The sequence below is a fragment of the Glandiceps talaboti genome, chromosome 18 (assembly GCF_964340395.1).
Source record: "Glandiceps talaboti chromosome 18, keGlaTala1.1, whole genome shotgun sequence".
Taxonomy (NCBI): Eukaryota; Metazoa; Hemichordata; class Enteropneusta; family Spengelidae; genus Glandiceps; species Glandiceps talaboti.
In genome coordinates, this window is record NC_135566.1 from 15,552,644 (window position 1) to 15,575,965 (window position 23,322).

General features: G+C 35.5%; 3 protein-coding genes across 4 annotated transcripts; 2 read left to right on the forward strand and 1 right to left on the reverse strand.

The window, feature by feature from the left end:
• Window positions 1-135: 135 nt before the first annotated feature.
• Window positions 136-5,894, forward strand: LOC144449458 (uncharacterized). Its single transcript, XM_078139990.1, has 7 exons — window positions 136-332; window positions 670-768; window positions 1,722-1,777; window positions 2,582-2,638; window positions 2,970-3,093; window positions 3,700-3,872; window positions 4,680-5,894. The coding sequence occupies exons 1-7, from the start codon at window positions 293-295 to the stop codon at window positions 4,746-4,748; spliced, it is 618 nt and encodes a 205-aa protein (XP_077996116.1). The 5' UTR covers window positions 136-292; the 3' UTR covers window positions 4,749-5,894.
• A 1,273-nt stretch (window positions 5,895-7,167) lies between these two features.
• On the reverse strand, window positions 7,168-15,343 carry LOC144448853 (elongation factor Tu, mitochondrial-like). Of its 2 annotated transcripts, none has more exons than XM_078139164.1 (11): window positions 15,028-15,343; window positions 14,347-14,390; window positions 13,601-13,754; window positions 12,621-12,793; window positions 12,344-12,448; window positions 11,551-11,712; window positions 11,223-11,355; window positions 10,641-10,745; window positions 9,993-10,144; window positions 8,976-9,111; window positions 7,168-8,373 (listed from the first exon to the last, which is right to left on the reverse strand). In XM_078139164.1, the coding sequence occupies exons 1-11, from the start codon at window positions 15,071-15,073 to the stop codon at window positions 8,240-8,242; spliced, it is 1,344 nt and encodes a 447-aa protein (XP_077995290.1). In that variant the 5' UTR covers window positions 15,074-15,343; the 3' UTR covers window positions 7,168-8,239. The 2 variants fall into 2 exon arrangements, with proteins under 2 accessions (XP_077995290.1, XP_077995289.1); XM_078139163.1 differs by having other exon boundaries at window positions 13,601-13,757.
• LOC144448854 (AH receptor-interacting protein-like) lies at window positions 15,131-22,269 on the forward strand. Its single transcript, XM_078139165.1, has 5 exons — window positions 15,131-15,297; window positions 16,533-16,741; window positions 17,383-17,562; window positions 18,764-19,265; window positions 19,866-22,269. The coding sequence occupies exons 2-5, from the start codon at window positions 16,646-16,648 to the stop codon at window positions 20,072-20,074; spliced, it is 987 nt and encodes a 328-aa protein (XP_077995291.1). The 5' UTR covers window positions 15,131-15,297; window positions 16,533-16,645; the 3' UTR covers window positions 20,075-22,269.
• The last annotated feature ends 1,053 nt before the right edge of the window (window positions 22,270-23,322 follow it).

A 23,322-nucleotide genomic window follows, 5' to 3' on the forward strand; every position in this document is an offset into this window, starting at 1 on the left:
TTGGTCTGAGGTGAATAATTTCACAACAATTGAAATGATTGGATAATTAGATGACGTAGAAACTACATTGACCATTCAGATTGCGTCTTTTATAGGCCTTCTTAGACAGGCCATAATCTCAGCTGGAAATGTTAGTGTTTACGTTACGTACGTCTGGCCGCACTGCCATAGACATAACAAACGTGGACGCCCCTCCCCCATTTGCCAAGACGCAACAATAACACGGGAGTATCAAGAATAGGAGAGTTACATTCGTGTCTGTCACTGCATTTCATGACTTTGTTCCAGCGTCATGTCACAAAACGTATTTCTGTATATCCCCAATATTATAGGTATGTGACACTGAAAGTAGTATATCGTATGCGTAGTCCTGCTTGCAGACGGTGCATGCGTTTCGCTCAACACCAGGACTAGTAGTAGTAATACTAGCCTGCACCATCCCATGCAGTGCCATACAACTTCCTGTGCTGTGCATTTTTTTGGTAACAGTTCAAATTTGTCATTGACATTGAGGGAATGCATTGTACTAGTAGAATGTTACTTATTATGCTAGCAGATCTTGAACTAAATCATTGTGAAAATTTGATATCATAAGTTCAAGCACTTTATTTTACTACTTTACTTTATATACATATATTTACATGTAACATTTTTTTGTTTTGTCTTCAGGGTATCTTAGATTGCTGCTATTGTTTACAGGGTATTTATTCTTTGATGCAAGGCCAGTTTTGTTTGTTGTAATATATAGTATTTCAGTCATACTAGATGGTAAGTTTTGTAATCACATGTGGTGTAGCACAAATTTCACATTTTGGTCATCTCTGATTTGGTCTTTGTTCGGTGTTCTATATTATTGCATTTTTTTATCTGTCGTGTATTAATTTGAAATGTGTTTGTGATATTTTATTGCAATTGACTCAAAAACCATTTTATGGATGTATTGCTGTTTATAAATAAATAAATAAATAAATAAATAAATAAATAAATAAATAAATGATAAATAAATAAATAAATAAAAAAATAAAATAAATAGATAAATAAAAAAATAAAAAAATAAAAAAATAGATAAATAAAAAAAAAATAATAAAAAAATATATAAATAAATAAATAAATAAATAAATTATAAATAAATACAATAACTAACTAAATTAATAAATAAACAAATAAAATAAATAAATAGATAAATAAAAGATAAATCAATTAAATAAATAAATAAATAAATTATAAATAAATAAATAAATTATAAATAAATACAATAATTAACTAACTAAATAAATAAATAAAAAAATAAAATAAATAGATAAATAAAAAAATAAATAAATTGGATAAATAAATAAATAAATTATAAATAAATAAATAAATGATAAATAAATCAAATTCATAATAATATCTAACTTATAGACAGTAATAGAAATAATTGAATTAGCACAGATTTGAAATCAAAATGAGGTGATAACTTGATTTCAATATCACTAGTGATTTGATATTTTCTTGGTACCCAGACCACCTGTGTGATTGTTACCCAGACAACCAGATCAAGTCACTTAGCAACCGTGACAATTGCTGTAGCAACTATAAACTTACTAAAAATTTCTTCTCTGATCATGACAACTTTGTAATTATTAATTTCAATATATGTGTGATCAAGTAATGTGGTATAGTGCCATTGATAGTATTGTTTTTTTTTTACCAAGTTGTTGTTATTGATTGCTTTGCTGTAGGAATTGATGGCTTTGTGGCGAGAAAACTAAATCAAGTTTCAGCGTTTGGTGCTTGGGTAAGAACATTTTGATGTGAATAAATCACCACTTTAAAAGACTGATATATAATCATTGAGACGATATTACCTTTAATTTAATAAAATATGTTCAAACTTAAAATTTATAAAGGCATGGAAAAAGAAATGATAGTGATTCAAAATTTAGCAAATGATACTTGTTTATAAATTCTGTATTTTGACTGGATATGACTCTGGTAATCCAGCCTCGGTTTACTAAGATAGGCGCAGACTAAACATATTGTTCTTCAATGTGGTAGATTACACACATGAGTGACCGGTTCCTCTGTTGTGTGATTCTAATCATGCTGTGATCAAAATGGTGTAAATATTGGAAGTCCCAAAACAGTACACTGCAAGTTCATGGAATTCCATCAATAAAATTATGATATGTGATGACCCCCCCCCCCCCCCCCCCCCTACTGAGACTATAATTAAACTAAGGACCATTCAATAGATTATCACTGTTGTATCAACATAAATGTAAATGTTGGAAGTCCAAAAAGAGTACTCTGACAAGTTCATGAAACTCTCAGTGTAATGCTCCCTACTGAGACTATAATTAAACCAATGTCCATTCAATAGCTTACCACTGTGGTTGGATCAACATGTTGGGACCATAGTTTTACTTTGTCTCTGTCTTATTCAACAGAAGGCTCAATTACCAGAGTGATAATGTATGTATAGTAATGTACTGTAACATAATGTGATGCATGTGAACGTACCAGTATTACCATACTCTACCGAGGGGTGATCACCTAAAAGAATATTCTTCTCAATAATACTCTTTTATTTTGCTTTAAGTTGGACGTTGTTGTGGATAATCTCGGAAGAGGTATGCTATGGTGCAGATTATACCATGTAAGTTAGTAACATTTGTATAATGTCTGTTTATGCAATGAAGATGAGTTATACTTATACAGTTTCTGTTTTTTTTGTAGCGTATACATTAATGAGTGTGTGTCAGTTGAAGTGGCACTATTTTTATTTCCATATTTCTCATAACCCAACCAACTCTATAGTCATTGATTCTGGCCATTTAACAAACCCTGACGCCCTCTATGGTCAGATCAGGAAAAAGTCACTGTGTCACTGATGGTAAATTGCAACACCACAAAATTATTGTTTTTGCAATTTACTCTATGTAAGTTTTGAGCCGTACATATGTTTGTTTGTTTAATATATATTTCAGTGGGGTTGGCTTGTAACATCTATTGAATGGTGTGTGTTTGTGTGTACACATAGTCAACTTGGTGCAGATTGGAAAGCAGCGTTCCAAAATGCACCCTGGCATGTACAAAAAGTAATGGCCAATGGTAAGTGTAATACAATCAGACATGATACAATCTCTCAGTCTTCTGATAGATTATACATTTCTATCTTTAACTACACTATATGCTATATCTACATTATCTATAGTATTTCTACATTATCGTTGGTATATACTATTTCTACATTATCTATACTTTATTTCAGAACCACATTATATTATTTGTACATGCTATCATACTTATTCACCATTTCATGTGAAATATAGATGTTATTCTCCAATATTTTTCTCTGTTCAGCCAAGGAAAACACAAGTGACTTTTGCCACTACGAGTCACTAGATGAGTAGTGACCACCCTTAGGTATTTTTCGGCTGAATGAAGGATAATATTGGAGAATAACATAATTATACCAGTGCTAGTAATATCAAAGAAAAATCGAGGAAAAGTAATGGCAATTTTGAACATTTTGATTCTTATTTTAAACACAACAGAACCAGTAATGTAGACCACAGACAACTAACACACTAGTTAGTTGTCTGTGTGTAGACATGCGTTGTCATGACATAGACAAGAGTATATATTCCATATTTTTTGTTGAATCTGGCTTGTGCATAGTATACTATCTATAACTACATATCATTTCCTTACCAGGTTTTAAGACTCCACTAGGAACACTTGTGATATGTGGTATCCATGTATTACCAATATGGCTATATGGTCACTACACACATGTTTTGACTGATAATCTTGGGATACCTATGTGGTTACAATATCTTGGTATCAGTACTATGAGTATTGGACGTGCATTGTGTTTAGCTGTAGAGGTGGGTTATTTATTTAATATGTATTTATTGAGTTATTCAGTCAAATTCCTAGAGGAATTGCCAATATTACAAATTATAAAACAAGAACATGTAGAGATATAATTCAACAGATGAGGAGGAGGAGGGGGAAGGGATAAAATTAGTTTGTCATTGTATTAAAAAAAGGGATTTTAATGATTTAGTATAAACATGATTGATAATATTACAGAACCCCATGATACACGAGTGCAAGTGAGGGGGTTTTCATGAGTGCTTGCAGTGTTCTCTGTGCCCATATTTTCACGAGTATAGTGAATGAAATGCAGCAGAAAACACTGCAAGCATGAGTGCAAATACTCCAGTACCCACACTGGAACTCACGTAGCATTGGGTTCTGTTATTATCATATATATTTATCTGAAATGGATGGCAAATTTCCATAAAAAAGTATAAAAATCATACAATGGGATTTCATGTGTAGGGAAGGATTGTGTCCTCATTTGCGTATCATTTACATGCAGTTATGCAATAATGTTTTCGGTATTGCACTGCAGGGAAAATAACACTAGTATGTACATGCACCAGTGCAAGTAATTGCTGGTATGTATGTACACATGTAATAATGTTTAAGACATATTGTAAACTTTCATTTTAGTAACTATATGCAGTAATTTCAGTCGTGAAATAAAAACCAGTCTAGTTTTTTTTCTTCAAAATTCTGAAATCTGAGGACTGTGCAGAATGACCATTTTGAACCCTTTACCACCAGTTAATTAATCCTGTTGTGGTAATTTTGTGGTGAAAATGTCTCTTTTTTTCAACATGCAGCTTTGGTGTATTTGGACTCACATTAGAAGTCTTGATCGAGAAAAGAATGACGAAAATAACAAAGACTAATTTGGTCAAGAGTTATGGATACATCAAAACACCTAAATCTAAGAACTGCATTTGTCAAGAACAATGGATATAACAAACACTAGAACTGAATTGGTCAAGAACAATGGATATAGCAAACACTAGAACTGAATTGGTCAAGAACAATGGATATAGCAAACACTAGAACTGCATTGGTCAAGAACAATGGATATAGCAAACACTAGAACTGCATTGGTCAAGAACAATGGATATAGCAAACACTAGAACTCATTGGTCAAGAATAATTGATGTAGCAAACACTAGAACTGCATTTGTTAAGAACAATGGATATAGCAAACACTAGAAATGCATTTGTCAAGAACAATGGATTTAGCAAACACTAGAACTGAATTGGTCAAGAACAATGGATATAGCAAACACTAGAAATGCATTGGTCAAGAACAATGGATATAGCAAACACTAGAACTGCATTGGTCAAGAACAATGGATATAGCAAACACTAGAACTGCATTGGTCAAGAACAATGGATATAGCAAACACTAGAACTGCATTGGTCAAGAACAATGGATATAGCAAACACTAGAACTGCATTGGTCAAGAACAATGGATATAGCAAACACTAGAACTGCATTGGTCAAGAACAATGGATAGCAAACACTAGAACTGCATTGGTCAAGAACAATGGAGATAGCAAACACTAGAAATGCATTGGTCAAGAACAATGGAGATACCAAACACATACTTCAGCAGGTTTTAGCCAAGATACAACATCACATCTTGTCTACCTTGGCTATTGGTCACAAAATTATAAGTTTTTGGTCATATAATACCTATGAACATTATAAATGAACTAGAATGACATTGGTCAAGAACAATGAAAATAAGTTGCCCATTCAGTCAACCTAGGCTACCGGTCTAAAAAATGGTCAGTTTTTTGGTCACATGATACCTAATCCATGAACACTATAAATCAGGTTTGCACACTGAAATAATTTTACTTGGGTAATACAGACTAGTTGGTGGCATTTACTCAAAAATTATGACCGGACCGGAAGTGGTCGTTTCACACCGTACTTACAGTATGTACAATCAATGCATATTCCTGTCATGGAACACATACTTGTATATAAGCTCTATACAACAAAAACTGCTTAATAATATATTATTATAATGCTAAACACATCCATAGTAACACGATAATCAGTTTTTTGAATAAATTTTAGATATACCATCTAAGTTCAAATGATAATCATTGCAATTACAAGAATACAGAGCTGGAGGATAAAATTGCATTTGAAATTAAAAATAAATTGTAATAGAAAAATAAAACTTGGTAACTGCCTCATTTATTTCCCACACTTTTGTTGTTTAAAAAAAAACTTCTTTGCACTAAAATCCAGTCACAGAGATCCTATACATGTAATTTTAAAAACTGGAATTAGTGTTTATGCTGTAAGGATCGCATTACTGGAAGAGTTACTTCCCTTGATAAGGATGGAAAATCCCAAACTAGCATATGGATTTGTAGGGATGGCCATATTTTCAAACACATTCAACTAAAACTAGCTAAACTTTTCAACACATCTCTGGGTAAAACTGTACTGGCAGCAACTGTAACATTTATTTTCAAACTGTTTTTGTTAGAAAGAATATCATACACCATGTACAGTATTGAATCACCTGTGGATAAACACATTTGTGTAGCAGTACACAGTCTGGTACAATAAATCTTGGTGTATTTATTTGGGGATGCTGTGTAAACCAAATCACATTTCCAATTTTTATTAGAGAAATAAAGATTTTTAGGTGTGCACCCAAACACTAACATTACTGCCCTCAATGCAATCATGATTTCCACTCATTACTGCAATAGTTGTGGATAAAATCAACCTCTGATCAACGTCCCGGCAATTATTGGTATTTTAACTATCTTCAGTAAATATATTGTTGGCTATCTAATCGAAACAATACTACTCCAGTTACAGCTGTTGTATATGGTAAATGGTAACCATGGTAATGTACTAGTAGGTATTACAATAGATACTATATATATTACTGTCATTTATTTTACCAAAAATACCCCATTTTCATTGTTTCTCAATCCTTTCCTTACCTTGACACTGGTTAATGAGAATTTGTAGTTTGGTTGTCAGGAAGCCCAATTTACATGTTTATCATGACCTAACCATTCCTATATTTCTAGTAGCAATCTGGCATAAACATTGAAGGAAAAATAATATCCTCGATGGAAGGATAAGAAATCAAATACTAAATTAATGCTGACACGCACTTCGGATGCTAACACATTGTACCCTGGATACTGACACCATGCTAACACACTGTACCCAGAACACTGACACCATGCTAACACACTGTACCCTGGATACAATGCCATTCCAACACACTGCAATATACTTAAATAACAATAAGATAAAACAAATGCTGGAAAAAATGGTTGGTCTTTTTATTTTTAAAACAAGTTTGTACATAAATAAGCTATTACGCACAGGCACCACATTGCAGTATGAGGAGAACATGTATAAACATAAGGTGAGATACAAGACAGTTGACCCCCTAGTCCACTGGTTTACTGTTATGAATATACACTTAATGCCTAGCTATTAGGGCACTAGTAAACATCTATTATAATTACCACAAGGGCTGTTAAGTAGTAACTATTTGTTGTGGCTGAAAGCTGCAGGAAAAAGTTACTACATAACAGCACGAAGTGTAATTTTACATCTACTAGTGCCCGATTAAGGACAGGAAATAAGTGTTTTCTAACACATTGCATTCTTAAGCACATATTCTTTCTATAGTCAAAACAAATCCCCGATAAAACTTCCGTGCTACTTGAATATTACCCTAGGGAAAATAGAACACTAATAGTGCCCCTATATGCAAATTGAGGTCACTTTTGGGTCAATAGTCCATACCATGTGATACGATCTAAGCCAATCACTGAAGGCTATATGAACACACTGTGTTATAATATGAAATACAATACTAAAATGTAACAGTAAGCATGCCATCAATGTTGAAATATTGTAATCTGTAAGTATGAATATATTGAATTGTAATACTAAATATTTGCATGGATACATTACACTGCATAAAGTAGTGCACGACAAAAAATATTGCAGCTCAAATGGAACTCTTCGTTCTTGAGAAAAGAATATTGGAAAGGCCATTTGCAATGCCTCTTATATTTGGAGAAAAAAAAAATCATAATTCCTACATATTATAAGAATGACCAATTCTACATGTTACGAACTACATTATTTTTCATACATATTTGAATATCAAACCATTTCACTCCTCAACGCAAATTCTTGAGAAAAGACTGAAAAACGATCCTTCCCTAGGTCTCAGCTTCTCATACATTTCTGAATTTCAATTCTTGAGTTCTGGTGATCAACACAATATATCACATATTCAATCTTCAAATCATCAATGGAAATATTGGAAAGTGTTTATGTCCACATAATTTGTGGTCATCTCTGACGATCTTTTCATGATTCTTCAGGTAGAATTTTGGTGATAACACCAGTCCCGATGGTACTTTTCCCATCTCGTAAAGTAAATCGTTGACCAACTTCTGTCACCATTGGTTTAATAAGTTGAAGTTTTAAAGTTACATCTTCACCTATTGAGAAGAAAAAAACGAAAGCTTCCAATAATGCAACAATGCCACAAGAGGGCGCTATGATGTAAATAATGGTAGATATCTATTATCATATCATTCCATATCTTGAGTTGAGTGGTCATTTTTCTGGTTAACCTGCTTTGTAAGTAAGATGAGCGCTGCTAGGTTTGACCCCATGGAACAGTAACGATTTTCCCAGGATGCTTTGGTTTTCTGCTGATTAATACGTTAGGTGCTGCACAGTGCAATGGCCATGAACACGACATCAACTACTGTGGTGGCCATGATAAAAAATATTATAATTTATTTGGATCAATGAAGATAATAAGTATCCTCATTACTTGGTTATTTTTTTAAAAAACTTTTCTGATCACCTACACTCTGTGCTGTCCAATCAGCTTGCATCATAGACTGGGTTATCCTATCACCTTGCATGATAGACTGGGTTATCCAATCATTTTGCATAATAGACTGGGTTGTCCAATCATTTTGCTTCACAGACTTGTGTTGTCCAATCAGCCTACAAAATAACCTGTATTGTCCATACACCATACAGCTTACACAGTTTAAAGTGTGCTGATTATCTACTGATCACTACATACCTGGCATAACAAGTTCTTTATCTTCTGGTAGTGTAATTCTGGAAGCCATATCCCATGTATGGGAAAACATAACTGGTGTATAGTTACTTGTGAATGGTTTATGTCTGCCTCCCTCATCTGTACTCAGTATGTAAACCTACAGAAATTAAAGACAATTTTACCAATCAGTGGATCACAGTTCAGTGTTGTTGCTAAGGTCTGGGAACCCCAGAAACAGAGGAGGGAAACCTGGTAAACTTTGCTTAAAGTTTCCCATAATTTTGGTGGGGAAACCCTGGTAAAATGTTCCTGGGGAAATCAGATAGATTTTACCTGCTTACCACCCATAACACAGTGTTTTATTTAAGGGCGGTAAGTAGGTAAAATCTACCGGGGTTCCCACATCATTTTACCGGGGTTCCCCACCTAAACTATGATACATTGCATGGGAAGCACTACCAGTTTTACCTCTTTCCCCCTTTCTGTTACCGGGGTTCCCAAACCTTAGCAAAAACACTGTAACAAAAACACTGTCATTATACCACGCACAAGCCATACTGCATGCACTCAAACAGAAAATACATGATTCGACCCTTAGGCATTCTATGACAACAGACATCTACATAATTGGTTCTACAGTGTTTGAAACACGAGTCAAAATGCTCAAACTCGATGTTATTTGTCCCCATTTTTCAAATGTTATACTTGCTGCACTGATGCCATCAAATTCACACCAGTTTTCTTTATTTAGCTGGCAAACACTAGTAGCATAACTGTTTGTCAATATTTGCCTTCAACTGGTAGTGACAAGGCCCCTTAGGCCACTTATAATAAATAACTAGCTGAACAAGGAAAAGTATTTGGGAAATAACATCTAACTGTCCATTTCATTTGACTCAGTATATGAATACATTTATTGATGAAATCGTGCTATTTTCACCGCTATTTAGGGTTAATCCTGTTTTCCTGAAATGGTAGTTTTTTTGTGTAAATACAAAGAGAGTAACTCATATCTAATGAAAGAATTCAGTTGTTTACCTGTGCTTCTACATTTCGGTGTGCCTTGCATGAGCCAGGTTTACATAAAATCATACCACGTTTGACATCATCACGTTTAATACCACGAACCAAAGCACCTAGCTGGTCCCCAGCTTCACTGACCGCCAATGTCTTGTGAAATGTCTCAATGCCTACAGGTCAAAGGGCAACAGAAACATCAAACTAGCTGCACTCGTAGTATGGAATTTAGAAGAAGTTACAATACTGTCAAAACATGTAGTGACCTGATAAGTTATGTTTGAAATAATGTGGTCTACTTCATAAATTGCGGTCTTCCTCACAAATCGTGTGGTCTACCTCACAAATTATGTGGTCTATCTCACACAAACGTGGTATACCTCACACGTTATGTGGTCTACCTCACAAATTATGCGGTCTTCCTCCCAAATTGTGTAGTCTTCTTCAAAAATTATTGTCCACCAAATAAATTGTGGTCTACCTCACAAATTTTGTGGTCTACCTCACAAAAATGTGGTCTACCTCACAAATTATGTGGTTTACCTCACAAATTATGTGGTCTACCTCACAATCAACTGTCAATCATTCTTGGAAGAGATTCTCATCAGCGAGAGAGATATGTGAACTGCCCATTAACAAGCAAGATGCCATGGCAACCATTGTACTCACCTGTTATTATACACTTGATTTTCTTATTGTGGCCAATAAATTCTGCTTCATCACCTTTCTTGACCGTCCCTCTTTCAAGTCGGCCAGTAACCACGGTACCACGACCTAATGTACAAAAATATGAAGACCTATGAATAACAGTGTATTATACCATACATAAAACCAAGTTCAACGTGTTTGAACAGGCCTTCATAGAAGACACAGTCCCCCCAAATACTTTACTTCTATGTGACTAAATAGAGACACGATTTAGAAGAAATTTAAGCGGCAACAAATAATACTAAAAAGAGTCTGATATGTAGGAAATGGCTGCATTTTGAAAATTGACCCTGAAGGTCACAGTCAAAGCTCAAGTCACAACAATACATGTCTACATCCTTTGTGAAAGTGTTCAAAGTCAATGTATTGTAGTATTTTGGGAGGGAGATTATGTTAGATCTTTTGGTCTTTCTTCTGTGTGTGTGTGTGTGTGTGTGTGTGTGTGTGTGTGTGTGTGTGTGTGAGACACTGATCAGAGCATTACGACAAAACCCAGAGAATTACTTCCAAACACTTTACAGCTCTTGACTGGTCTGCCCTTACCTTGGATAGAATAGATAGTTTCTATTGGTAACATAAATGGTTTATCTAAGTCTCTGACAGGTAGTGGTATATATTCATCTACAGCTGCTACAAGGTCTTTGATGGCCTTCACTCCAATGTCTGTCATTCTGCCCTGTAGGGTGAACAGACAGAACTCATTAATATGTTATAAACCGAGGGCTGATTATTCAAGACGGTGATATCCTGTCAAAATCCAATGCACAAGTATTATGTATATATGTTGGCTGAAATTCACCAACATGTTCTTATCAGTTATGTTCAAATTAATATAGCTCATTATCAGTCACTAATGGTCTATTTGACTCACCTCTAAGGCTTGCAATGCAGAGCCTGTGATGATGGGAGCATTTTCGCCATCAAAGCCATATTCACTCAATACATCTCTCATTTCCATTTCAACAAGTTCTAGAACTTCAGAATCTACAACATCAGCCTTGTTGATGAAGACAACGATCCTCTCCATACCAATCTGTGCAAAATGGAACATGTATGTATTATGAGTATATTATAATTCATAAATTTGTTTCAACTTTAACTGCACCTAGACTGGCACTAACATACTTTGAAACAGACACACATGCATATACAGACAATACAGACAGAAAGCAGGTAGCCAGATTGACAAACAGCTGGTCAACCAGACTGACAAGACACACAGACAGCCAGCCAGACACAAAGACTGGCAGAAACATCTTTGCATGCAAGAAACATTTTCATAAAAACCCTTTCCCCACAATATACTCCATGTGTTGTTACAGTACAATCCTTACCCTGGCATAGCCCTATCGTTGTACATTAATTATAATTCATCACCTTACTTATGGTATTATTAAGTATACAATACTTGCTGCCATTTAACACATTGGATTAATCCATTTGCATAATAGAGTAATCATTTCCTACCAGCTACTCATTGATATGACTGAGACAACTGAGTCACTAGAGTGGTTCAAATAATGAATACTAAATTTCAGAAACAAAGTGACAGAGAACCAATGATTCTCGAGCAGATTACAGGTCAGTCACTCTGACCCATTCAATGGTCATAACATTTGATTAAGAGCCAGCCATATTTATGACATTTGACAATGATGCACTACCTGTCTTGCTAGGAGTAAGTGTTCCCTTGTTTGTGGCATCTGTCCATCATCTGCAGCGACAACCAAAATAGCTCCTTCCATCTGAGCAGCGCCAGTGATCATATTCTGTTGACAAATTTCAAACAAACATGATGAAGACCTGATCTTAGTTTTTCAAAATTTTCATCTCTAGCCTGAGCTACGAACTGCCAAACATACAAAGTTCTTACAACCCCAGACCCACGTCCTTCAAAATTATGGTCTGAATTATTAGTCTTCAAAATTATTAGTTTCTCACCTTGATGTAATCTAAATGTCCTGGACAGTCTGTATGAGCATAATGTCTGTTTTCTGTTTCGTATTCCACATGGGCTGAGTTAATGGTAATACCACGTTTCCTTTCTTCTGGTGCTTTGTCGATTTCATCGTATTTGTGGAATTTGGTTTCTCCGTGTCCTGCTTCTGCTAACACTGTAACAAATCCCATCATACAATAGAATGTTACGAATCAACCAAATGCTTTTCAACTTGTTGATGTCAGCCCCTAAAACTTTTCACTTAGTTTGTCTATTGACATGTTCAGGATAAAAGCTGTTTGCGATCCGTTAGCTAGACTGTCCATGGCACTGGATCTTTGACTGCGGTAGCTCTCATTTATTATGAGAGTTATCGTATTCACAGATCAGTACCGTGGACAGGCTAGCTAACGGATCATCACTAATGGCTTTTATTCTGAACTCACTCTACGACTACCCGCAAGTCTGTAAGACTCTCTGTGTCAGGGCGCCCTCGCCCAATGGCCTATCCCTCTTAGGGAAGGCTGATGAGAGTGGAACAACATGACGTATCTAAAAGTCTATGAAAACCCTAATGAATGTTTGGCAAGCATGTGTTTGAGCCAATCAATAGAGATGTTGAATGAACAATCCATAATGTACATCAGTAACATGTACATGTATGTAGGGTAATACACTGAGAACTAATGACTGGATGTCACTTACTATTGAAAGTAACAAATAATCTTATAATCTTATCATTAATGTTACAATGTGTTACAAGCACATCTATTGCTATGATTGAAAATATAATAGTTGGCAATAAATTTAAATTGGCTACATGCTTTCATATGGTGGCTATCTTGAACCAACAGCTTGCAGACTGCGAGTTGGTCTCTCGATCTAGACATTTGACCAGCATACATTAGTCTTTCACCCATCATACCTTAACGAGTCTTTCAACCATCATTCCTTAACCAGACATTTGACCAGCATACGTTACCTTTAGTAATGGCAGCTGTCAGTGTAGTCTTGCCATGATCAACATGGCCAATAGTTCCAATGTTTAGATGTGGTTTCTTTCTGTCATATACCTTTTTGCCATCAGTGGCATACAATCTTGACAAAACACGAGAGTGACTAAGAAGTTGTTGATTCTGCTGGGGAAAGGTTGGGAAAAGTTGGAAATAGTGTTACATGTAAATAAATGAAACACATATAAAAATCAACTTTCAACTTTTATATTTCCCAACATTGTGGTTGACGTGTATAAAGTTAGTCTCAGATTCAGAATCAGATTCATATTGGAGGACAATATGAGGTTAGTCTCATACTGAGTCTCAGATTCAGTCTCATATACATAAAATAATGGCACCTAACAAGAGCATGCAAACAAGAAATAATACCACTGAGGCTACAGGAAATGTTCCAGTTCACATCCACTTGATGGGAGAGGGGATGCCTAAGATTGTATGTGTATGTGAAAAATGACGTAAATTAGATGCTTGTGGAGGTATAATTATATTATTTCCCCCATATTTGTCTTCACCCTGCCGGAAAATACGCCTAACCTAAGGATTTGTCATTCCTCGTCTAGCAACTCATAGTGACAATGCCCCTTAGGTCACGAGTATTTTCCTTGGATGAACAAAGAAAAATATTGGGGAACTTTGGGGAACATTCTCTTGGGGTCACACGGTTTTAGCCAGTGCAGTAGATAGTAGATGTGCTAGTTAGAAAGATACTCACATATGATGACTCTATCCATGCCTTCAGTGAAGTATTCCTAAGTGCTGAAAAACAACAAATGCAATTTTAATAATTTGTAGATTTCGAATTTCTGTGTAACATTTTATGTCGCCACACATTTTTGTTTGCAAATTTTCATGACAGACTGTTTATGATACATGTATTTAAGTAGTCTGATTCAATTATAGTGCATCTCTATGTCAAACAGAAAGGGTGGTAAAATTAATACATGTACTTGTAATTCAAAAATTTCTATATTATTTTACAGAGGGCAAAAATGAATGTTGAAAATCACTGAAATAGAGCCATTTCTAAATTTTTTGACGTCATTGATACATTCGTGGTGGCAAGGTAAACTCTTAAACATGTATTGCTTACTGTGTAATCTAACTGAAATATACTATCTCATAATAATCGTAAGTGGACAGTCCGACTATACGTAATAACTCTGTACAAAAAATTACTTTATAATACACTTTACAGAGAGGATCTAGGAGGGCTAACGTACACGTTACTGTCCGTTACAGAATGAGGCAGGACGTTGTATGTGTATGTATCCTGGAGTAAATGGACGAAGCCTTGCAACAGCAAAATACTTTTTCTAGTCGTTACAGTTTACACATTTCTTCACAAAATTTGAATTTGGTTTGAAAGTTGAAATTTAAAATGATGATAACCTACCAGTTTTACCAACATTACACAACCTCAACGTGACGAGAGACGCCATGCTTGATTATGTTCATGCGCACGATTTCTGCGCAGATTCGTGACCTGACTATGACCTTCACTGCTATGTGTCTCGTCAGTCAGTCAGTTGAGATTAGGACAACTACATATATCGCAAGGGAATACGATGACATACTAGTATATATATTCTAACTAACCAGTGACTATAGTATTATCAATCGTACATTGTATGGAATCTGTAAGACAAAGTTGGACCACACTGAGGTAGGTTACGAAGTGCGAGACACGAAAATGATCAATGTCGACGACAAGGACGGGCATCAAATGATCAGTCGGTGTGTACACCAAGATCTTTCTAGAAACTGTTGTTGATATACCCGGAGTATTACACATGTAGAAGCTTCTACAACGTGATAATATAGGGTATATTTTTACGTGGAAAATGAATAGTTTCTTATCTGACATATTTTTGACCTAGTGGTGCATTATTATTTGATGTTCAGTTCAAGTACATTAAACTTGTAACTTGTAAGGATGGTTTGCAATGACTGACAGGTGACGATATTTATGACAATTATATTATTAATATAATATGTTGCACAGAAGCATATTTAACATCTTCAACGTTACTCATACACACACACGATCAGAGCATTCGAATATTACACTCTGTAAAAATTATAGAACTATTCAATTTTTAACCAAAAAAATGGTTTGGTACTGGCTAGAAATGTATGAGAATAAATAAGATGAAATGTATGAAACACAGAATATGTGACTGATACTTCCTGTTACCGTGGTAACATTATTATGGTTATCGTGGTAGCCAGAGGGAGCTACTAATGAATTATAATAATCACAACTGTCAGGCACGTGATTGCTAATCACAACATTCATTTAAATATGTTGTTTTTACATTTTGTGCCTATAGCACGAAATATGTGTGGTATAATATTCATTTACATGTAATACAGTGCACAACTACATACCTGTATTACGATATGATATTGGTAGTTACATGTAATATGGCCGATTACATGTGATATGGTGCACACTTGCATACACTTATATGTATGTGATATGGTGCACAGTTACATGTAATATGGTGCACAGTTACATTTGATATGGTACACGGTTACATGTAATATGGAGCACAGTTACATGTGATATGGAACACAGTTACATGTGATATGGTGCACAGTTACATGTGATATGGTGCACAGTTACATGTGATATGGTACACGGTTACATGTGATATGGTGCACAGTTGCATGTGATATGGTGCAGTTACATGTGATATGGAACACAGTTACATGTGATATGGAACACAGTTACATGTGATATGGTGCACGGTTACATGTGATATGGTGCACAGTTGCATGTGATATGGTGCACAGTTACATGTGATATGGAACACAGTTACACGATGTGATAATACCAGTCATTTTGTATGACCATTTCTGAATAACAATAATTTTGTGTCATTTGTTGGTTTGCAGTTATATGAGAGCAATATTCAACAATATAAATCCACTGTTAACCTGTGAGGAAATCAAGAAGATACACATTGTGCAGCTGGTGTAGACTCAAGTGAAGAGCAGAATAAATCAAGATGACAACTTACATAGGGAAAGATGATTGTGGCATCAAGAAGAAAGTATTGTATGCTGGAGAAGGAGATGTACCGGATTATCCCGATGGTACCAGGGTAAGATGGAATTGTTGTTTATAACACTCTTTGTAGAATACATCTCATTGGCTGAAATCTAGTTGTTTATAGTCATCTTAGCATTTTAATAGAATAGCTCTCATTGGCTGAAATCTAGTAGTTTATCGTCATCTCCTTAGAATGCATCTCATTGGCTGAAATCTATTACTAGTAATTTATATATTTCTTAGAGCGCATCCCTTATTACAATTTATCTCATTGGCTGGAAATGTCACTTAGTTTATAGTTTGATAACAAGAGATCTCATTGGCTGAAAATAACTTGTGGCTTACAACTAGTCGCATAGATATGTTTTATAAGTTGCAAAACTTGTAATATAACATACCTCAGACCTTTTGTTCATTGATTCACTACCAAATCTCTTGCATGTAATGCAAAATAATTTCTTGGCATGGACATATGAAAGTAATATTAGTCATCAGAGATTACTGGTCTGTCTGATGACTACCGCCCTCTATCAGACAAAGGAAGTACTTTACATGAAGGAATTTGTAAACTCAAATTTGAAAGCAGAACTTGTTTTAGGAAGATGAATAATTTTCTTACTAATATTATAAACTAAACCAAATCTAACATCATCGATCGTCAGTAAAATACTGTACAATTATTTTGAATTTCAGGTGAAATTTCATTATAAGACAATCAAGGTGGATGACGAAAGAACAGTACTGGATGACAGTAAGAAAATAGATAAACCAATGGAATTACTTATGGGGAAACAATTCAAGTTAGAAGTGTGGGAGAAATGTCTGAAGACAATGAGAGCCAACGAAGTGGCGCAGTTCACCGTTGATGAGTCGGTAAGTATCCATGACAATATGTAAATAACCAATATTCTAGTACCATACACAAGCCAAGTTGAACAAAAAATATGAAATTTAAACCCTGGTAATTCTTTGTCACGACAACATGCATCACTTTCACGGCAACATGTGTCTATGTCACTGATTCTGCTTGTGTTCGAAATATGAATCAAAATGTTCAAACTGCCATTACTTTCCACTTTTTTTCTTTGATATTACTGAGGGTGGCATAATTACATTATTTCCCGGTACTTTTCTTCATTTGGCCAGAAAATACTCATGACCTAAAGATTTTGTCACTATGAGTCACTAGATGAGTAGTGACAAAGCCCTTTAGGTCGATCGTGTTTTCCTTGGCTGAAGAAAGAAGATCGCTGGGAGCAATTCCCAGCACCAACAATTTTTTCTTTTTCAATATTGGAGAATAACATCTACTTATGGTAATCATTTCTGATATTGTAGTTTGCGTCATAACACAATGGATTGGTCAGATGGTAAAAAAAAGAGAAACAAGAGAAACAAGTCAGTGACTGTGGTGGTGCTTTCAATTCATAATCATATTTTTATAAGTTTTTAATGACATAGAAATGGCAATTAAAAGTCAGGATACTGTGAGCCATTGGATTTATTACAGACCTTGAACCAATTTTCTGACAGCATAGCCTAACTGTTAGACTGTAAGATACATCTTATCATTCCGCTCGCACTGGCCGCCTCTCTTGGAAGGGTTGACCGATGTGTGAGGGCGCCCTGTCATGGCATACCTTACAGACTACCTACCGGTAACTGTTAGCAAGCATGGCCTGGGACGGACCACTGCATACAGGATATCCATGGCAACAAGACTCATTGACACTCTTGCATTTTAATTCCTCTGTTCATTTTCATGTATTTTTATTTGTTAACAAATGATAGAAAATTGAGTTCTAAAGAAATTCTTCACGTGTCTAGGAAGTGGTGCCTAATTATTATCATGACAAGTATGAAATGGCAGTGAGAAGCTGTCAGTCACTCTCATCTTGCTTCCATAAGCTCTGCTTTAATCTTTTTCAGTCTGTAAGGTATACCGTGATATGGCGCCCTCACACATTGGTCAACCCTTCCAGGAGGCCGGTATGGGCAGAACAGCATGACGTAACTTACAGTGTAAATCTTTCTATTATGTTAATAATGCACATAAATTTTTCGTTCCTTTCAGCTGTGTTCTCCCTATCCACATGTTGCTAAAAGTCTACGTGATTACAACAAAGGTGTGGCCCATCCACACAAGACACACTGCTGTGGCATTGCACAGTTTCAAGAGGCCGGCCTCGGCTACAGTGATCTCGATGAACTCTTAAAAACGCCGCAACCTTTGGACTTCGTATTTGAATTATTACAAGTTGAACTACCTGGAGAGTACAAGAAAGAAGCCTGGGCCATGAATGAGACCGAGAAACTAGATGCTGTACCTACTCTACGAGAAGAAGGAAATACACTTTACAAAGAAAAAGAATACAGTAAAGCCTCAGAGAAGTACGCAGAGGCGTTAGGATGTCTTGAACAGTTATTACTGAGGGAGAAACCAGGAGACACTGATTGGAAAAGACTAGATGCAATGAAGATACCGTTGTTACTCAACTTTGCTCAGTGTAAACTTCAATTGAAAGAGTACTATCAAGTCATAGAACATACCACTTCTGTCTTAGATAAAGATGAAAGTAAGTCATTAGTGTAAGAATCTCACAAGTTCAGATCGATATTCTTTATTCTTTCATTATCACACTGCTACTGTTTATATACCAATGATGACTTGCATCAGTAACACCTGCATATTATAGATATTTGCACTGCAGTACAATACAGAGAACCCTGTATTTACATACCTCAGTACCTGTATGGAGATGGGCATGTATTTGTTCCATGTACACAAAATCATGTGATTTTTTTGTTTTTTACTTAGGGTGATCCTATTTTTTTATTTTTTTATTTTTTACATGTCTCTAGGAGGTTACAACTCACTCATAGTTAATAGTATTTTTGGATAATGAAATTAAAAAAAAATTAGTAATGGTGAAGTTAGCTTATTGGAATCTAGTTTTTGAAGCAACTACGTAGCTATCGTCCAAATCACTCAGACATCATCAGCGTAACTTATTATGCCATTTGGCCAGGTGACGTCCTAGTGGAATATTCACTTCAAAAACTGGATTCCGATAAGGTGACTTCACTATTACTACTCTACTTCTACTACATAACATGGAGTCTAGTCAAGTATCAATTTCCAAAAAATAATATTGTCTGTTTTTTTTCTGCCACAGATAATGTCAAAGCATTATATAGACGTGCCAAAGCTCATTCATTTTGTTGGAACTTTGTTGAAGCAAAGAAAGACTTCAGTAGAGTTGCTGACCTAGATCCTACCTTAGCTGCAGCCGTCAAAAAAGAACTGAAAACATTAGAGGACCAACAAAAACAAAAAGATGCTGAAGATAGAGTTAAATTACAAGGTATATTTGAAAAGATGTGAAATGTGGACTGAGTTGGAAACAGAGCCATTCTAAGTATGTGATGTCAACTCATGTAGTTATCACCTGCAGAGGCTTATGAAACAGACTTTATATGTATATCGTCCAGTCTTTAAGTGTTGGTGCTCCCTCTGTACTGTGCACAAGTGACAATGTGCTTGAACATTCTATATAAAACACAAATGAGTCAGCCATGACACAAAATGGCCGACTGTATCATGCATATGCAGAGAGTAAACTTTAATTGTTGTGGATGGAGCCAGTAGATACATGTACTCACAGATAGGAAATTAGCCAAAAAAACCCCCAAAAAAACAAATGTAGCTATCTGTCCTGTTCAAACTAATTACAATCATAATGCTCGTACTTACTTTATTCATCCAAATCAAAATTTGGTGGTCACCACTTCTGCAGTGCCCTGGTGCCCTAATGTTAAAGCAGGAGGAAACCGGAGAAAAAACGGCTTTGTTTTTTGCTTGAGTCAAACTAAGTATCACCCTTCTTTAATACATCCACATTTGGCTAATTTTTAATCAGACTCAGCTAGTACTTGACAGGTTCAAACCCAAGCTGCTACACAGTGCTACCATAAAACATAAAAAAAGTCAACCTCCACAACTTCCAGTCCAACTTTCCAAAGTAGTGCTGCATCCAGTGGGAGCCATATTGGATTTTGTCATAAAACCAGTGTTCAAATATAAATAGTAAGAAAGTTATCTACGTGCATATTTGTTCATAAATGATACTAATTTCAATAACTTTTCCTCTGTGGTGAAATTCTAGATCAATGAAACAGATTTTGACAAGGTATACACAGGATTGCTGGCCGCTGGTTGACATACAACTACTAAATTTGTATATATACCGATATGCTGCACTAGATTTTGGTGGAATTTTTGTAATCAGAATATGTTTCAAAATTGAGTCAGCGTATTCTATTTATGAATAAATTATTATCAACACCTCGAAAGTTGCGTGTTACAGTATCCACTTCAAAAGGTGGCAAACGTGTAATATAAACTCTGTGATATAAAGGCAAACACAGTGCCACTACTGAAGGCAGCGATATATAGTATCGATGCATAGGAGCATGGTTCAAACCCAGCTGTAGTAAGTAACCACTTGGTCACCAACAACCCATTTGCGTGATGATTTAGGGGTAGATAGCCACAAGCACTGATTTGAATGATTTGATAATACTTGTAAGTGGTCAGGGCAGTAAAGTGATTTACTTGAGTTTCAGCTGCAGCTGATGTATGAGAAGTTAAAATACAATCTTACCATAAAAAATATGAATTTCTAATGAATTATTGGAGTATCATTTTCAAAGTCAAAAATTAGATTTTTATGTTTACATATCATAAAATATTTCATGATGACCATCATTTCAAATTTAACAAGGTAGAATAGGTCCACTCCACAAGCAATCTTTGAAGCCTACCACAAAAAGTTATTTGAGAACTACATGTTAATCCTTAACATACTCAGCCTTTAATGTAGAATGCAAGTTCAGAAATAAACTGTTTAAAAAAGTTTTTCTGTTACTTTGTTCAGGAAAAGTCAACCCCATTCTCAGTTCAAATCAAAGAAAAAAATGAGGGGTCACCATACAAATTTTTGAAATAGAAAATATAATATGATATCAAAATGACTAGAAGCCATTTTGGAATCCAATATGGCCACCGACTACTGTGTTAAGTCTATGGGAAAATCGAAGTTAGTCAATTTCCTTGAAAACAATGAACCTAAAAATTTCTTATATGATATTCAAAAGAACTAAAAACAAGCTTTCACGTGACATGGTGAAGTTTTGGAGATATTTTAAAAACTGTGATTTTGAGGGAAATTGATTCCCAAGACATGTTCAACCTTTATAGCTGCATCCACTCACAATGAATGTCAAATAGAATAGATTATAGCAAACAAATAAAATAATTTGTTTTATCAATCAATCAATCACACCCTGTATATGTTATGTCAAAATTGTCATAATTTCAATTTAGGAATGTAGCTGTGTATTTATTTACTGTGAGGCTGGTAAGACATGTACATGTATTGAAATACTTTGGAATTCATATACAGTGGACACTCACTCACAAGTCTTAATACAGCAATGTTAGTGGCTATATTTCTATTGTGCTGTTTTCTCTTTCATGTATATTTCCATGAAAAGAATAAAAATCACTGTTACAAGAAAGTGTTAGTAATAAGCAAGATGTATGTGTGTGTGTGTGTGTGTGTGTGTGTGTGTGGGGGGTGATGGATGGATGCATGCATGCATGAATGTGTGCTTGCATGTAGGTATTTGTCACTCACTCACTTACTCACTCACACACACTCACTCACTCACACACACACACATGCTCGCTCACTCACTCGCTCACTCACTCACTCACTCACTCACTCACTCACTCACTCACTCACTCACTCACTCACCCACCCACCCACCCACCCACCCACCCACCCAACCACCCTCACTCACTCACTCACTCACTCACTCACTCACTCACTCACTCACTCACTCACTCACTCACTCACTCACTCACTCACTCACTCACCCACCAAATCACCCACCCACCCACCCACCCACCCACCCACACACACACACACACTCACTCACTCACTCACTCACTCACTCACTCACTCACTCACTCACTCACTCACTCACTCACTCACTTAGAAACAAACCCTACACCATGTTTATTTGAAACATGAATATTCCAATTAGTTTTCTGTAATTATTTATACTTTTCCTCTCTGATCTGATTTGATAGTTTTTTGCTTTATTGTTGTGTAACTCTTCTCTTATTTGAGGAGGAATAAAGGAACAACAACAACAACAACAACAACAACAACAACAACAACAACAACAACTCACTCACTCACTCACTCACCCACCCACTCTAACTGCATGGTTATTATCTTTCTGTTTGTATCTAAGCCATCAATATAGTTCATGACATAATGTTGCTGTGCAGTATAACACGGGCCCAGAAATGGACAATACATTTTTCATGTTTGGTATAAGTATTTCTATTTTTTGGTAATATTACTGTCTACACCAATTTTTCAGGATGCAATAATAAAAAACGAACTTTTGAAAAACTACTTGGATATGTGGTTCTGTGTGTTTGTTTTTCGTTCCACAAATAAATTTAAATAGTAATAAATAAACATGTATCTACCAGTATACATCTACTAATAATACAGCCTAACTAAAATAGATGTAAACAACACGAACTGTCGCTAG

What these genes read in the sequence shown, in the direction of transcription:
- LOC144449458 (XM_078139990.1), top strand. Translation starts at nt 293, where the DNA reads ATGTCACAAAACGTATTTCTGTATATCCCCAATATTATAG. An exon ending in GTATATCCCCAATATTATAG is followed by an intron (nt 333 to 669) that starts GTATGTGACACT and finishes TTTTGTCTTCAG; the next exon opens with GGTATCTTAGATTGCTGCTA. An exon ending in TATTTCAGTCATACTAGATG is followed by an intron (nt 769 to 1,721) that starts GTAAGTTTTGTA and finishes GCTTTGCTGTAG; the next exon opens with GAATTGATGGCTTTGTGGCG.
- LOC144448853 (XM_078139163.1), bottom strand. Translation starts at nt 15,073, where the DNA reads ATGGCGTCTCTCGTCACGTTGAGGTTGTGTAATGTTGGTAAAACTG. An exon ending in ACTTACTCCTAGCAAGACAG is followed by an intron (nt 11,713 to 12,343) that starts GTAGTGCATCAT and finishes CATTTTGCACAG; the next exon opens with ATTGGTATGGAGAGGATCGT. An exon ending in AACTATCTATTCTATCCAAG is followed by an intron (nt 10,746 to 11,222) that starts GTAAGGGCAGAC and finishes TTTGTACATTAG; the next exon opens with GTCGTGGTACCGTGGTTACT.
- LOC144448854 (XM_078139165.1), top strand. Translation starts at nt 16,646, where the DNA reads ATGACAACTTACATAGGGAAAGATGATTGTGGCATCAAGAAGAAAGTA. An exon ending in ATTATCCCGATGGTACCAGG is followed by an intron (nt 16,742 to 17,382) that starts GTAAGATGGAAT and finishes TTTGAATTTCAG; the next exon opens with GTGAAATTTCATTATAAGAC. An exon ending in AGTTCACCGTTGATGAGTCG is followed by an intron (nt 17,563 to 18,763) that starts GTAAGTATCCAT and finishes CGTTCCTTTCAG; the next exon opens with CTGTGTTCTCCCTATCCACA.